This window comes from Saimiri boliviensis, chromosome 1 (genome assembly GCF_048565385.1).
Source record: "Saimiri boliviensis isolate mSaiBol1 chromosome 1, mSaiBol1.pri, whole genome shotgun sequence".
Taxonomy (NCBI): domain Eukaryota; kingdom Metazoa; phylum Chordata; class Mammalia; order Primates; family Cebidae; genus Saimiri; species Saimiri boliviensis.
The window spans coordinates 177520698-177536329 of record NC_133449.1 but is presented as its reverse complement, the minus strand read 5'-3'; the positions used below and the strand labels follow the sequence as shown (position 1 = coordinate 177536329).

Genomic DNA, 15632 nt, shown 5'->3' with positions numbered 1-15632 from the left:
GGAGACGGAGGCTGTGGTGAGCCGAGATCACGCCACCGCACTCCAGCCTGGCGAGAGAGTGAGACTCTGTCTCAAAAAAAAAAAAAAAAAAGAAAGAAATTATTCATAATAGCCCCAAAGTGGAGAATATCCATTAACTAATGGATAAATAAAATATGACATATCCATACAACGGAATAAACTCATCCATGAGTACTGCAAGTACTGACCCATGCTGTAACAGGGATGAACCTTGAAAACATCATGCTAAGTCAAGAAATCAGTCACAAAAGATCACAGAGTATATGATTACACTTAACAAAATGTCCAGAATAGGCAAATCTATACAGGCAAAAGGTAGATTAGTGGCTGTCAGGCACTAGGGAAGCACACTTTGGAAGATATGTAACAGTGACCTATAAAGGATACAGGGTTTCTTTCTAGGTTAATAGAAATGTCCTAAAATGATGGTGGTGTTGGTGGTATAACTGTGAATATACTAACAACCAGTGAATTGTACAGTTTAGATGGGTGAATTTAAGATATGTTATGTCTTCATAAAACTCTTACCCCAAAAAAGTAGGTATTATGGCCACACATGGTGGCTCATGCCTATAATCCCAACAGTTTGGGAGGCCGAGGTGGGTGGATGACCTGAGGTCAAGAATTTGAGACCAGCCTGGCTAACCTGGTGAAACCTCATCCCTACTGAAAAATATAAAAATTACCCAGGTATGGTGGCACACGCCTATAATCCCAGCTACTGGGGAGCCTGAGGAAGGAGAAACACTTGAACTCGGAACACACCACTGCACTCCAGGCTGGGTGACAAAGTCAGACTCTGTCTCCAAAAAAAAAAAAAATAAGTACTAGGCAGAATAATGAACTTAGGTTCAAAGTCTTCTGATAAACTCAAGCTTTAATTTCAGAACTAAAAAAACAAAAGACATATAAACATTAAAGAGATAAAATGGAATATAGAATAATTATTTAACACTAAAGAAGCCTGAGAAAGGAAACAAAGAAAGAACTAACAGGTCAAACAGAAAGCAAATAGCAAAAGTGTGCATTTTAAACCCAAAAATATTAATAATTACATCAAAATAAAATGAATTAAACACTCCAAGATTAAATACCTGAGACTGGGAGGCTGGATAAAAAAGCAAGACCCAGTGATATGATGCCTATAAGAAACTTGTTACATAAATAATATATACATATAAAGATATGGATTAAAAGTAAAAGAGGGTTGGGCGCAGTGGCTCACGCCTGTAATTCTAACACTTTGGAGGCCAAGGTGGGTGAATCATGAGGTCAGGAGTTCAAGACCAGCCTGACCAACATGGTGAAACCCCGTCTCTACTAAAGATACACAAAATTAGCCAGGCATGGTGATGCGTGCCTGTAATCCCAGCTACTCAGGAGGCTGAGGCAGGAGAATTGCCTGAACCTAGGTGGAGGTTGCAGTGAGCTGAGACTGTGCCATTGCACTACAGCCTGGACAACAGGGTGAGGCTCCAACTCAAAAAAAAGACAAAAATAAAAGCCTGAAAATGGTAAACCAGGTTAAAAATAAATTAAAACAAAGCTGGAGTAGCTGTATTAATAACTGACAAAGTAGACTTCAGAATAAACATTAATGGCAGAGATAAAGAGGGACATCTCATAATGAAAAAAGAATCAGTTAATCAGAAAGACATAGCAATCTTAAATTTGTACATACCCACTGACAATACTTCAAAATACAGGAATCAAGAACGGACAAAACTTTCTGAAAGGGGTAAGAAGACAAATCCACAAATACAGACATAGATGTCAACACTCCTTTCAGTAACTGATGGAACAAGTAGAGAGAAAGTCAGTAAAAATACAGGTGACTTATCTACTCTCATCCAAATTTACCTGAGATATATAGAACATACTGCGTCTAGTGCACATGAAATAGTCACCACCTAAAGAATGTTCAAATATTTTAAAACAAAACCACATACTTTTAAATAACACACTATTCAAAGAGGTCACACAGAAAATTTGAAAATCCTTTGTACTGAATATAATAAAAACAAATCATACTAAAATTTGTAGGATATACCTAAAACAGGTCTTGGAGTTAAAATACTAGCTTCAATAATTATATTAGAAAACACGGGCCGGGCGCAGTGGCTCAGCCTGTAATCCCAGCACTTTGGGAGGCCGAGGCGGGTGGATCACGAGGTCAAGAGATCGAGACTATCCTGGTCAACATGGTGAAACCCCGTCTCTACTAATAATACAAAAAATTAGCTGGGCATGGTGGCGCGTGCCTGTAATCCCAGCTACTCAGGAGGCTGAGGCAGGAGAATTGCCTGAACCCAGGAGGCGGAGGTTGCGGTGAGCCGAGATCGCGCCATTGCACTCCAGCCTGGGGTAACAAGAGCGAAACTCCGTCTCAAAAAAAGAAAAAAAAAAAAAAGAAAACACGTAGGGCATGGTGGCTCATGCCTGTAATCCCAGTACTTTGGAAGGCAGAGGCAGGTGGATCACCTGAGGTCAGGAGGTTGAGACCAGCCTAGCCAACATGGTAAAACACCATCTCTACTAAAAATACAAACCTACCCAGGTGTGGTGGCATGTACCTGTAGTCCCAGCTACTCAGGAGGCTGAGACAGGAGAACTGCTAGAACCTAGGAGGCAGAAGTTGCCGTGAGCTGAGACTGCACCACTTCACTCCAGCCTGGGCAACAGAGCAAGACTCTGTCTCAAAAAACAAACAAAAAAAAAAAACAAAACTCAAATTGCACATTAAACATCAGTGTATTTTGCATATGTAAATAAAGATTCAAAAAGTAAGAGTGATAAGGCACACATAAAGTTTTTAAATCTACCTGACATCATTCACAAAGATAAACATAAAAAATAAAACCACATCAAAAGAAAAAGAAGAGGGTATGTTCATGATCCTAGAGAAAGAAAAGTCTTCTTTAACAAGATATTAAAAGCAAAGCTGTAAAGGAAGAGAAAGATATATTTTATTCATCAAAATTAAAACCTTTAGGCCATTAAAAAAAAACACAAGAATCTAACTGGTAGATGTATTTTCAGCATACATAATTAATTATTAGAATCCAGAATTCAAACAAAACAACACAAAACAAAAAAGGAAGACCACCTAAAACTCAATAGGTAAAAAATGCAACCCAAAAGACAGTGAGAATAAGCAAATTCACCCACAAAGAAACCAAATAGATAACAAATATGTAAAGATGATGAACCTCACCAGCCATCAAGCAAATGGAATACCATTTTCACTCAAAACACTGTTATTTAATAACATCAAATGGTGGTGTGCATGTGTGAAACAACAGGTAATACAAGTGGGAATACCGGTTCATACAAATCCTGCAACAGAACTATGGAAGGAATTCGTAAGAGTATAGATTAAATATATACTACCAACACTCAGCAATTTACTTTCTGCTTTTTACCCTAAAGAAAATCACACGCGCAAAGAAAGCATGAACAAAGATACCAACTAAACATTTACAGAAAAGAAAACTTGCTATCAGCTTAAATACCACAGAGAAATGGCTAAATAAACTAGGATACATTATTACTACAGATGCAGTTAAAAGAAATGAAATACCTCTATATTTAATAACATGGACAGGTCCCCAAGACTTATTGCTAACTAATGAAAGATAAAGAACAATAGATTTATGTAGAAATAAACGAGAATATGATTACGTGTAATGATTACATATATGTTATGTACATGAATATAAAAAAGACTTGCAAAGGTACATACGAAAGATGTACCCCTTCTGTTGGGATGAAGGGAACAGAATTGGGAAAAGGCTATTATTAGGGGTCCTGGTCAAACTTTCACAAGGAGAATGTATTTTTGTATTATCTGTGTAAGTATAAATTAATACTGTTAAGTATAACTTTTTAAAAAATATCAATTTGCTGATTTTAAATAACCTTGGAACTGTCATCTGAAAAACCTTTTTCAACGGGACATAAGTATGGTTGCTGTGTCTTAAGGAAACAGGTTCTTTTTTTTTTTTTTTTTTTTTTTTTTTTTTGAGACAGAGTTTCGCTCTTGTTACCCAGGCTGGAGTGCAATGGCGCGATCTCGGCTTACCGCAACCTCCGCCTCCTGGGTTCAAGCAATTCTCCTGCCTCAGCTTCCTGAGTAGCTGGGATTACAGGCACGCGCCACCATGCCCAGCTAATGTTTTGTATTCTTAGTAGAGACGGGGTTTCACCATGTTGACCAGGATGGTCTCGATCTCTTGACCTCGTGATCCACCCGCCTCGGCCTCCCAAAGTGCTGGGATTACAGGCTTGAGCCACCGCGCCCGGCCTTGGAAACAGGTTCTTAAAACAACAGTTTGAGAAGCCCTTACCAACTCTGGTCTACAATACCAAAATCGTTTGTAATAAATACCAATGTCTATTTTTTTTTTTTTTTAGATAGGATCTTGCTCTGTTGCCCAGGCTGGACCTCCCAGGATCCAGTGATACTCCCATCTCAGCCTCCCAAGTAGCTGGGACCACAGGTGTGTGCCACTATGCCCAGGTAATTTTTTTTTCCATTTTTGGTAGAGATGGTGTCTCATTATTTGACTAGGCTGGTCACAAACTCCTGGCTTCAAGAGAGTCTCTTGCCTCAGCCTTCCAAAGCGCTGACATTACAGGCATAAGCCACTGTGTCCGGCTATATCAGTATGTTTTAAATCTCTCCCCCATATTGCCTTCTAAGCTTTTTAAAATAGCCCTTGATCCAAGATGCTTTCAATTCCATTACCCTGCTAATTATCTTCATAACAGTTGTCACTATCTGAACTTATCTATTTATTCACTTATTTACTGTCTGTCTCCCACTAGAATAGGAATGGCAAGACAATTTTTAATACATATGATTTTAGTCAAGCCATTTAGAGTTTTCTTACATTATGAAAGACACATTTTGTTTACTTACCTTAGTTGGAAAAGGAAATTTGGAAGGTTCTGTTTTGCATGGTGTATGAATAGCCGTTAGAGGGGGAGGCCATGAATGCGTCATCTCCTGAAATGTAATTATTACAGTTTGTTTTCAACCAGGTCAAGGATAAAAATTATACAGCTAAAAACCAGATTTGTTTTTACAAATACTGGTTTCATGACAGCTCCTCCAAAATTCTACATACTTAATAAATATTAAGTACAATTGTGTGCAAGGCACTATGGTATAGGTAATAAGATTAATAAACACTCCCTGGCTTCAAGGAGTTTACAATTCAAATAAAGAAACCTGTGAATTGTTACAGAAATCAGCCTGTAATCAAATACAAGGCACATAATAAAACACTAATAAGGAAGAGCTTGTTGTGAGAGTAGAAGGAAGAGGACAATGATAAGGAAAACAGCTAACATTTACTTTGTACCTTTAATGGGCCAGACACTGTGCTAAGTGTTTTACATGCTTATTACTCATTTCATACTCACAATGACATTATGAGGTAGATACCATTATTATCCTACCTCTACTTAGGATGACACTGAAGCACAAAAGTTATTTATTCAAGGCCATACACTTAGTAAATAATAAACATTATATTTCACCCTCAAAAGTCTGGCTATAGTCTACATGCTCATAGAAAAATTATGACGGGAAGAAATCAGAAGAGAAATTTCAAAAGCACATGACGAAGAAAACAGAAAAGCAAGATCCTACGTTTGAATTCATTCAATGCCTTCTGTCTAATCTTAATGCCAAATATGTCTGGGTGAGGTCTGGTAAGATTATCTTACCAGACCTCACCCAGACATATTTGACGAGCTGAGGAGACAGAGGTATCAGAATAAGGAGAGAGTGTTTTATTTCTGGCATTTAGATCAAAGTAAGCCATCAGTTAAATTAAGAAAATACAACAAATTAACAGTGGTATAACACCTAGGAATTTATCCCATAGCAATATCTATACAGTTTTGTAAAGATACATGTACAAGGGGTTCACACTTCAAAAATTGAAACAACCACACAAAAAAACAAACAAACAGAACACCCTGAGCTGAGAAAGATCATGAAGAAAGGCTTTTCATGCTTGATGCTTATATGCCTGATAAACAAAAAAGTCTACAAAAACCACAACTTTGCACAAAGGTCATCAAAACCTTAAACCAAAAAGTATTTCCACAAGGACATCTGTCCAGCCTGTCCAATCTCAGACTGGTGTCATCCTTACTACTGATCTTTGTAGCCAAGAATAATTATTTCAAAAACAATTATGTAATCTTCCTCATTTTTCCCTTTAAAAACCTTTGTCTTTCTTTGCCTCCTTGAATATGCACACAGACTTGTATGGCACACATATTCCCATTGCAATGCTCTATTCCCATTGTCTTTTCTTTTAGAGAGCCTCTGTTATTTAAGTTGACACCAACAAAGTATTGATTAAATAAATTATCAGACATCTATAAAACAGAATACCAAGTAGACATTAAAATGAGAAATTTAACTATTAATATGTAATGATGCCCACAGTATTTTGTTAAGTGACAAAGGCAAATATCATAGTCTATGTCCTAGTAAATATTTATAACTTGCTTTGGGCAACAGAATGACAGAAGGAAGAAGAGATGAGGGCATTTGATATATTACTACTTGAACCTCTTAAAATAGCCATCTGTACAAAATTGCTCTTTATTCCCTTAAAATGCTTTGTTTTTTAAATAGAATTTCACTTCCTGAAATAATATAATTGATTAATTCATACATCCAGCTCTAGAATATCAGCTCAAAGGCATAACAGCTATCATTATGACCACTGTATTCCCAGTGGCTGACACAAAGTAGGTGTTCAATTAGCATGCCTTGAATAAATCATTTTTTCAATAAATATACATATTTTAGAGTAATTTATTTTTCTTTAAGTTCATGACAGAGTTCCTACAAATGATACAACTACAAATACAAAGAAAACATGAAGGCAACACACACCTGAAGTTCCTTGCATACTACAGATAGGAAAGGGAAAAGGAAACAAATTCATAAACTCAGGTTTTTAGCATTGGCATTTTATATCTCAAATGTCGAAATTCTCAAATAAAAATTTGATCTAATTCTCCAACTATCATTGAACAGACTGAGCACCTTTTAATTAAAGGCCAAGTGCCAAGTCCCTGTGCATATAAAATGTAGATGTCAATAACATTAAAGAGATCATTAATGTAAGAAAATCTTCCAGGTACTAATAATTCCATGCACTGTTGAGGATTCAGAGGAAAATATTACGCTCCCTTACACTTTTTATATACATGGCAACTAAGAAATGAATGAGATTCAAATGAAAGAGCAGTCACTGTAGTCTCATAATCTGAAACGAAGAAGGATTTCATTGGGATTCCAGGAAAAAACAATCTACATATAACTAAAGAGGAAGGAAAAAGATTCCAAACTTACTTTATTTAAGGAGGTAAAACAGCAAGAAAGTATGTGGCTTAGGGAAACCAGTTTTGCCAAACGTCTTTCATTTTCAATCAGTAATGAAAGAGGTTAGGACTGGCCTATAAACATTAAATTTGGGTACTATTCTTTCTACAGGTTTTAGAGAGCCACTGAAAATTTTTAAGGAAAAAATTAATTTATGAAGACCAGGGCCTGAAGTAAAGAATCAGGAAGCAATGCAAAAGACTAAACAGGGAGATTCTGGAGGCAGAAAGGCTGAGTGAGGACTCAGTGTTATAATTATTGAAGCTCAAGGTTGCAGAAATGGAAAGGAATGGATATTTAAAAAACAAAAATGTCAAAGTCTACATCTAGTTTTGCAACTACATAGAACATGAGGAAGAAATCAAAGATAATTAGGATTCTACACTTACAAGCATGGGAAAATGGTGTACTACTAATCCAAGGAAGTCTGATAAGTACGGCTTTAGACACGTTGAGTCTGAAGAAGCAAAGAGAAATAAATCCCAATGGAAACCCAGCTAAGAAGCAATTAAGAGACAATGCAGGAGAGAAAGCCTAAACAGCTGTCTAACAGATAAGGCCAAGAATGGTGGAAAAGGCAAGTCAAAGAGCAGAAAGAGCAGAGGCTAGAAGAATGCACCTGCACTTAAGGGATAAGAGAAGACACAAGGTTTCCAAAAAGGGCAAAGAAAGAGAGGCAAGAAAGGTAGAAGGCAAATAAAAACAATGAAGCATAACAACAGTCAAGTAAAGAAGAATATTTCCAAAAGGAAAAAATAAACAGCAGAAAGAATAAAAAAGAACTCAACTGATGCCTTGGGATGGAAGGAGAAAGATAATGACCACAGAGAAACAGGTTCAGCAAAATGGTAGGGGTAAAAAATAAATTATAGTGGGCTAAAGGAAGGAATGGGAAAGAAAACAGTGGAAGGAACCAATGCAGGTAGTCTTTCAAAGGTATTTACAGTAAAATAGGGAGTATAGACACCATTTCAGAAGCTCACAGAAAAAAAAAAAAAAAAAAAAAAGAAAAGAAACTAAGTAATATGTGACTAACAGTTTACAAAGCAAAAAGTAGTTACTGTTATTCATTAATTCACTGGATTTTCTTTTTCCAATAGCATAATGTACTTCTTGATCATGTGTCAATTTTAAACATATTTCACTAAATATCCAAAATGTTGGCCAGGCACGGTGGCTCATGCCTAAAATCCCAGCACTTTGGGAGGCCAAGGCAGGCGGATCACCTGATGTCAGGAGTTCCAAACTAGCATGGCCAACATCTCCATTTCTATTAAAAAAAAAAAAAAAGAAAGAAAAAAAAAATTATAGAAATTAGCCAGGCGGGGTGGCGGGTACCTATAATCCCAGCTACTCAGGAGGCCGAGGCAGGAGAATCACTTGATCTCCAGAGGCAGAGGTGCAATGAGCCGACATCATGCCATTGCACTGCAGCCTGTGTGACAGAGCAAAACTCTCTCAAAAAAAATTAAAAACAAAAACAAAATGTGTAATACACAGCCAGGCACAGTGACTCATGCCTGTAATCCCAACACTTTGGGAGGCCGAAGCAGTCGGATCACCTGAGGTCAGGAGTTTGAGACCAGCCTGACTAACATGGTGAAATGCCATCTCTACTAAAAATACAAAAATTAGCTGGGCATGGTGGCGGGCACCTGTAATCCCAGCTACTCGGGAGGCTGAGGCACAAGAATCACTTGTACCCAGGAGGCAGAGCTTACAGTGAGCGAAGATTATGCCACTGCACTCCAGCGTGGGCCACAGAGCAAGACCCCATATATTTAAAAAAAAAAAAAAAGTGGCCAGGTGTGGTGGCTCACACCTGTAATCCCAGCAGTTTGGGAGGCCGAGGTGGGGTTTTTTTATTTATTTTTTTAATTTTTGCTTAGTTTTATTAAATAAATAAATATGTCATAAAGCTTTCTTTTTCCTTAAGGAGAAAAAAAGGAACAACTTTCATAAAACCAAATAAGCAATGGTAAGGTGTCTTAACATGAAAAAGATTAGGAGTCACTGGTTTACAAGTTATAATTGAATGAAAGAACTGTAACAGCCATAGTTGGCCATTTCATGCCAATGGCAGCAAACAACAGGATTAACTAGGGCAAAATAAATTGTGTGGAAGCCCTGATAAGTGCTTAATAAACAGACTGATTCACTGAGACATCAGTATAGATACATCTTGCTTTAAACAACACAGAAGTTCCTGAAAAGTTTTGTGTAAATGATCAAGAGATTGAGACCATCCTGGTCAACATGGTGAAACCTCATCTCTACTAAAAATACAAAAAATTAGCTGGGCGTGGTGGCGCGTGCCTGTAATCCCAGGTACTCAGGAGGTTGAGGCAGGAGAATTGCCTGAACGCAGGAGGCGGAGGTTGCGGTGAGCCTAGATTGTGCCATTGCACTCCAGTCTCGGTAACAAGAGCAAAACTCTGTCTCAAAAAAAAAAAAAAAAAAAGTACAAAACTGGAAGGAAATCTATTACTCTAAGATTTGACCAGTATGTACAGATGAACTAAAGCAAGTTATTTTGATCAAAATGATTTGACTGATAACTACTGAGCTTTTTGCACTTCAAATTATTAACAGGTAAGCATGAGAAAGTACAGTTATAATCGGCTTGTTCATGTTTTCCAGGCAAAGTAAGAGTTAAGACTAAAATTTGTTTTACTTAAAAACAAAGAATGCAGCAGGGCACAGTGGCTCACACCCATAATGCCAGCACTTTGGGAGGATGAAGTCGGGGTGGATCACCTGAGGTCAGGGATTCCAGATCAGTCTAGACAACATGGTGAAACCCCATCTCTACAAAAATACAGAATTTAGCTGGGCATGATGGTGGGTGCCTGTAATCCCAGCTACTTGGGAGGCTGAAGCGGGAGAATCATTTGAACCTAGGAGGTGGAGATTGCAGTGAGCCAAGATCAAACCACTGCACTCCAGCCTGGGCAACAGAGTGAGACTCTGTCTCAAAAAAACACAACAAAACAACACAAAAAATAAAGCTCTTTGAAGGCAAATGGTAAACAAACCATGTGATTTAGAACCTATATAAGCAATAGAGAGTACATTATTTATGATGGGCATAAGTTACACATACAAGCAATCTGTTGCTTCAGATCCTTTGTGAAATATAGGTAGAAGGAGGGTAAGAGGGTAGCAGAGCATAAAAAATTAAAGAGCTTGAAGTGATTTTTTTTTTAAACTTACTTTTAGGATTTCATCCACACAGCTCACATCACCAGAAGCTGATGCCTTAAGAGAAGAAGCATCACACATTAGATTTTTATCAGTAGACTTTTAGTATTTCCTTCCCAGACTTAAAAATATTATTGAAATTATTTATGATCCCACTACTCTAAATCAGAACACTGGTTAGAATCTTTGGATTAATTTCCTTAAATACAAATTTTTCAAGCACCGGAAAATTCTAATCACTATACCATACAAAGCTGGGGGAACTTTAAAGTTTTCAAAGGTTTTAAGTTTTTTATCTTATATTTTAGATTAGAAATAATTTTTAGAATGTAATTTTTCAGGTGTGCAGCTTATCCAAAAATTTAAGCTTATCTATATATAAAAGACATTATGATACTGAGATACATCATTTCATATAAACAGAGTTAACCCATTTATGCCAGAGGTTGCAAAGTTTTTTTGTGAAAAATCAGACCTTGGCAATGACCTTGAGCAGTAGGATATAAATAACTCCTACAAGCTTAGCAATCCAATAATGAAACACTAGGCATAAATGGGTTAAACAAGTATTACTGAAAGATTACTGGGGTAAAACATGGACACTTTACACAGTCTTTCTAAATCATAAAAAGCAAATTATTTATTCTAATGCACAAACAGGAATTAGAGAGCCGAACTCCAGTCTGGCTCTAAAGATCATGTTTAAAGAAAGAACAAATTACCATTTTACTGTTCTCTTGAGAGGTGTAATTAGATAATAAATGCCACTCAAAATGAGTTTCCCAAGGCCACTGGAAAGATGTTTTATATGTTTGCAAAACAGCATTTTACATTATCCAGATTTTTCCCTCCATCATTTTGAGCTAAGAGTTATAATTTTTTGGCTACTGCTATTACTTTCCAAATTTTTTTTTTTATTGCACAAACTCATCAAAAGACAAAATTTGGGGCTTGGCGCAGTGGCTTACGCCTATAATCCCAGCACTTTGGGAGGCGGAGGCAGGCCAATCACCTGAGGTCAGGAGTTCGAGACCAGACTGACCAACTTGGTGAAACCCCCATCTCTACTAAAAATACAAAATTAGCCAGGTGTGGTGGCACATGCCTGTGATCCTAGCTACTCAGGAGACTTAGGCAGGAGAATCGCTTCAACTTGGGAGGTGGAGGTTGCAGTGAGCTAAAATCATGTCATTGCACTCCAGCCTCGGCAACAAGAGCAAAACTCTGTCTCTAAAAGAGAGAGAGAGATAAAATTTGGGTCAGGCATGATGGTCTTGTCTGTAACCTCAGCACTTTGGGAAGCCAAGGTGAGAGGATCGCTTGAGATCAGGAGTTCCAGACCGGCCTGGGCAACATGACGAGATACCCATCTCGGAAAAAAAGATAAAATTTCAGCTATTTCACAGTGAAATGTTCGCTTGTTTGGTTGTTTTGAATATCATGCTTTGGGATACGATTCAATTCAAATTTCAAACCATCACTATGAATCTGGAGCAGCTGTCTCAATCCTTTAATATAACCCGAGAGGCCGGTCATGGTGGCTCACGCCTGTAATCCCAGCACTTTAGGAGGCCAAGGCAGGAGGATCATTTTAGGTCAAGAGTTCAAGACCAGCCTGATCAACTTGGTGAAACCCTGTCTCTACTAAAAATACAAAATTAGATGGGTGTGGTGGCGCATGCCTGTAATCCCAGCTACTTTGGAGGCTGAGGCAGGAGAATTGCTTGAACCCAGGAGGAGGAGGTTGCAGTGAGCCAAGATGGGGCCATTGCACTCCAGCCTGGGTGATAGCAAAACTCTGCTTAAAAAAAAAAAAGAAAAAGCATAACCAGAGAAAAGAATCACAGCATTCAAAGAATACAATATTACCATTTCCACAGACTCAAAAGTCCCATTTACCATAACCATAAACCCCATGACCTGCATCTCATTCATTAGTATTAAGCTAAGCATAGACAAATTAATTTTGTCTTTAAACAAAGGTATGTTGTTCCATAAAATTAAAATGCAGAAATCTAAGATATCAATGGATATCAATAAAAGACCCATTCTTTTATTCTATAACTGACTTGTCATCTGAATTAGCCACCACACCTGGCTAATTTTATATTTTTAGTAGAGATGGGGGTTTCACCATGTTGGTCAGTTTGGTCTCGAACTCCTGACCTCAGGTGATTCACCTGCCTCGGCCTCCCAAAGTGCTGGGATTATAGGCGTAAGCCACTGTGCCCAGCCCCAAATTTTATCAATAAAAGATATCAATAAAAGACCCATTCTTTTACACTATAACTGACTTGTCGTCTTAATATTTGAAAACTGTGGATGACATTTTCTCCATTTCCCAAAAGGACAAGTTAACGGCTCTACAGATCCATTTGGGAGTAACTCATAAGTCTGTCTACATTTTTTTTCCATCTTTAAACTTTTACATTCCTTACTATTAAGACAAGGAAGCAGTCCAAGTTCAATCATAATTTCATGACCAGTCAATTGCTTCACAGTCACAACGTTAAAAGCTCTAAATGTGTGACTTACATCCAGTGGTTGGGAAGGTATTTTCAGCTTGGTGAGATGTGCTTTGCTGCTGGGCTTCAGCTCAGTCATGCTGTTGCCATGGGATTGGCTGCTGTAGTGCTCAGAAGACAGCTTTGGTTCCATGGACTCTTGTCCATCCATGGGCCGCACATAGGCAGTGGGTTTCTGTAACATTGAGTTGGACTTTGACATCAATGAGGGTGGGAAAGATTGATTTGAGTGCTGCCCACTTGAAAAAGGTACACGGGAAGGAGAATCCCAGTTTGCATCAGGGTCCCGAGGCGATTTGGAGCGTTGATGTTCCTTGCTATGGTGATCACTCCCATGAGACCTGGAATGACTAGAGCTTAATGAAGAAACAGCCTGGAGTTTTCCGGGGCTAGAAGAACGTGATTTGGAGTGTTCTGTTCCATGCTGGCCTTTTTTCCGGCTACTGCTCACACTACTGTTATATGACTCACGATCATGCCTCTGACTGCTACTATTAGTGCCACTACTGCTACCTGCACTGGTCCGCTGGCTACTATGTCCACTCTGTAAGCCTGAGGACCGTTTCTGAGACTGAGAAGTGCTGGGTGCGGGTCCTACTGGAGTCCATTTGCTACTCTGATGAGAGCCTCCATGTCTCTGTTCAAAGAAACTTGGGTTAGATTTTTCATCTGCTGATGGTGGTACTGTAGGCTTGGGAATTGCAACAAGCTTTGGTATAGATCTGTCTCCTATGAAATCCTTCATTTCATCGTAGTTTCCAAGCATACTCTGAATACGGCTTGATAACTTATCTTCTTTGCTAGTCTAAAAAAAAAAAATTAAAAAATAAAATTATATAATGAGCGTATTAGAAATAAAATATGCTTCTGAACTAATTTTCCAAACTTCTAATGGAAAGGGGTTTTTCAAAGGGAAGCTTTACCTCGTATCTTAATGTTAATACCTTGAAGCAAACTCCAAATTTATCATTTCTGTAGTGAATTAAAAAATCACTGAAAATTGTCTAAAAACCACGCTAAAATATAAGCCAAGTGCAGTGGCACGTGCCTGTACTTCCAGCTACTCCAGGCAGCTGAGGCAGGAGGATTATTCAATTCCAAGATTTTGTACTATGATTGTGTGCCTGCGAATAACTACTGCACTCCAGCATGGATAACATAGCAAGACTCTGTCTTTTAAATATATATAGTTTTTTGAAGGGCTGGGTGGAGTGGCTCGCTCCTGTAATTCCAGCACTTAGGGAGGCCAAGGCGGGCAGCTCACCTGATGTCAGGAATTCTAGACCAGCCTGGACAACATGGTGAAAACCCATTTCTACTAAAAATGCAAAAATTAGCTGGGGGTGGCTGGACACGGTAGCCATGCCTGTTCATTCCAACACTTCGGGAGGCTGAGGAAGGCAGATCACCTGAGGTCAGGAGTTGGAGACAAGCCTAGCCAACATGGTGAAACCCCATCTCTACTAAAAATACAAAAATTAGCTAGGCATGGTGGCAGGCACCTGTAATCTAAGCTACTCAGGAGGCTGAGGCATGAGAATCACTTGAATCCAGGAGGTGGAGGGTGCAGTGAGCCAAGACTGCATTATTGCACTCCAGTGAGAATCCATCTCCAAAAAGGAAAAAATTAACCAGGCAAGGTAGTGCATGCCTGTAATCCCAGCTACTTGGGAGTCTAAGGCAGGAGAATCACTTGAATCCAGGAGCCAGTGGTGACAGTGAGCTAAGATCATGACATGGCACTCACGCCTAGACGAAAGAACGAGACTCCGTCTAAAAAAACAAAGTCTTTTGAAGAACAGAAAAGTAAACTGCCTTTACAAAATTAAGTTCACAGTCCAGCAGATTAGCTAACATTTGTATTTTGGCAGTTTATGAAAATATTATATTCCTTATAATTCAGTGTTATAGTTAGAAGCAGAAACAAAAATTTAGTGAAACAAGTTATACCCAAGTGACTCTATAACAGAAAAAGAAATCAGACTGATACTGAAAACACATTTATTCAAACATACTAATAATCTCTGAAACTCTGTAAACTAAGCAGCAAATGGCAATAAGTAAGGAGAAGAAACAAAAGCATCTATGAAAAATATTCATTTTTTATTGATATCATACTTAAAGAACACCTAGGAAAAATCAAACGATGCAAATTGAGTCACAAAATACTAATTTAATTCAAGGCTCAGAATGGTAAAGTACCTGCCCATGGTTAGTAGCACAACTAGGAAAATAGAGATAAATGTATGAGCCAACTCAGACCACATTTTAAGAACACAGTACAGCAATAGGAGGTGGGGTGAAAGACAATTTTTAGGGTGCTGGTAATGCTCTATTTCTTGATCTGAGTACTGAATGTATGAAGCTGCTGATGTTGTGAAAATTCTTCAAGCCAGTGTATTTTTCTGTAAGCATATTATATTCCAAAGAAAAGTTTATCCCCCCAAAAAAGTATGTTATATGTAAAGGGC

The 15632-nt window shown here is 38.2% G+C and overlaps 1 protein-coding gene across 5 annotated transcripts in view; it reads right to left on the bottom strand.

Moving 5' to 3' along the window:
• AFF4 (ALF transcription elongation factor 4) overlaps positions 1–15632 on the bottom strand; it is a 90734-nt gene that overhangs the window by 49651 nt on the left and 25451 nt on the right. For 4 of the 5 annotated variants that reach the window (XM_074381554.1, XM_074381558.1, XM_003920592.4 and 1 more), the window contains 3 exons: positions 13172–13966; positions 10649–10693; positions 4943–5029 (listed from right to left, as the gene is read on the bottom strand). In XM_074381554.1, coding sequence (XP_074237655.1) covers positions 4943–5029; positions 10649–10693; positions 13172–13966 — 927 coding nt within the window. The remainder of the gene's footprint in view (positions 1–4942; positions 5030–10648; positions 10694–13171; positions 13967–15632) is intronic. The other variant, XM_074381560.1, reaches the window with a different exon arrangement.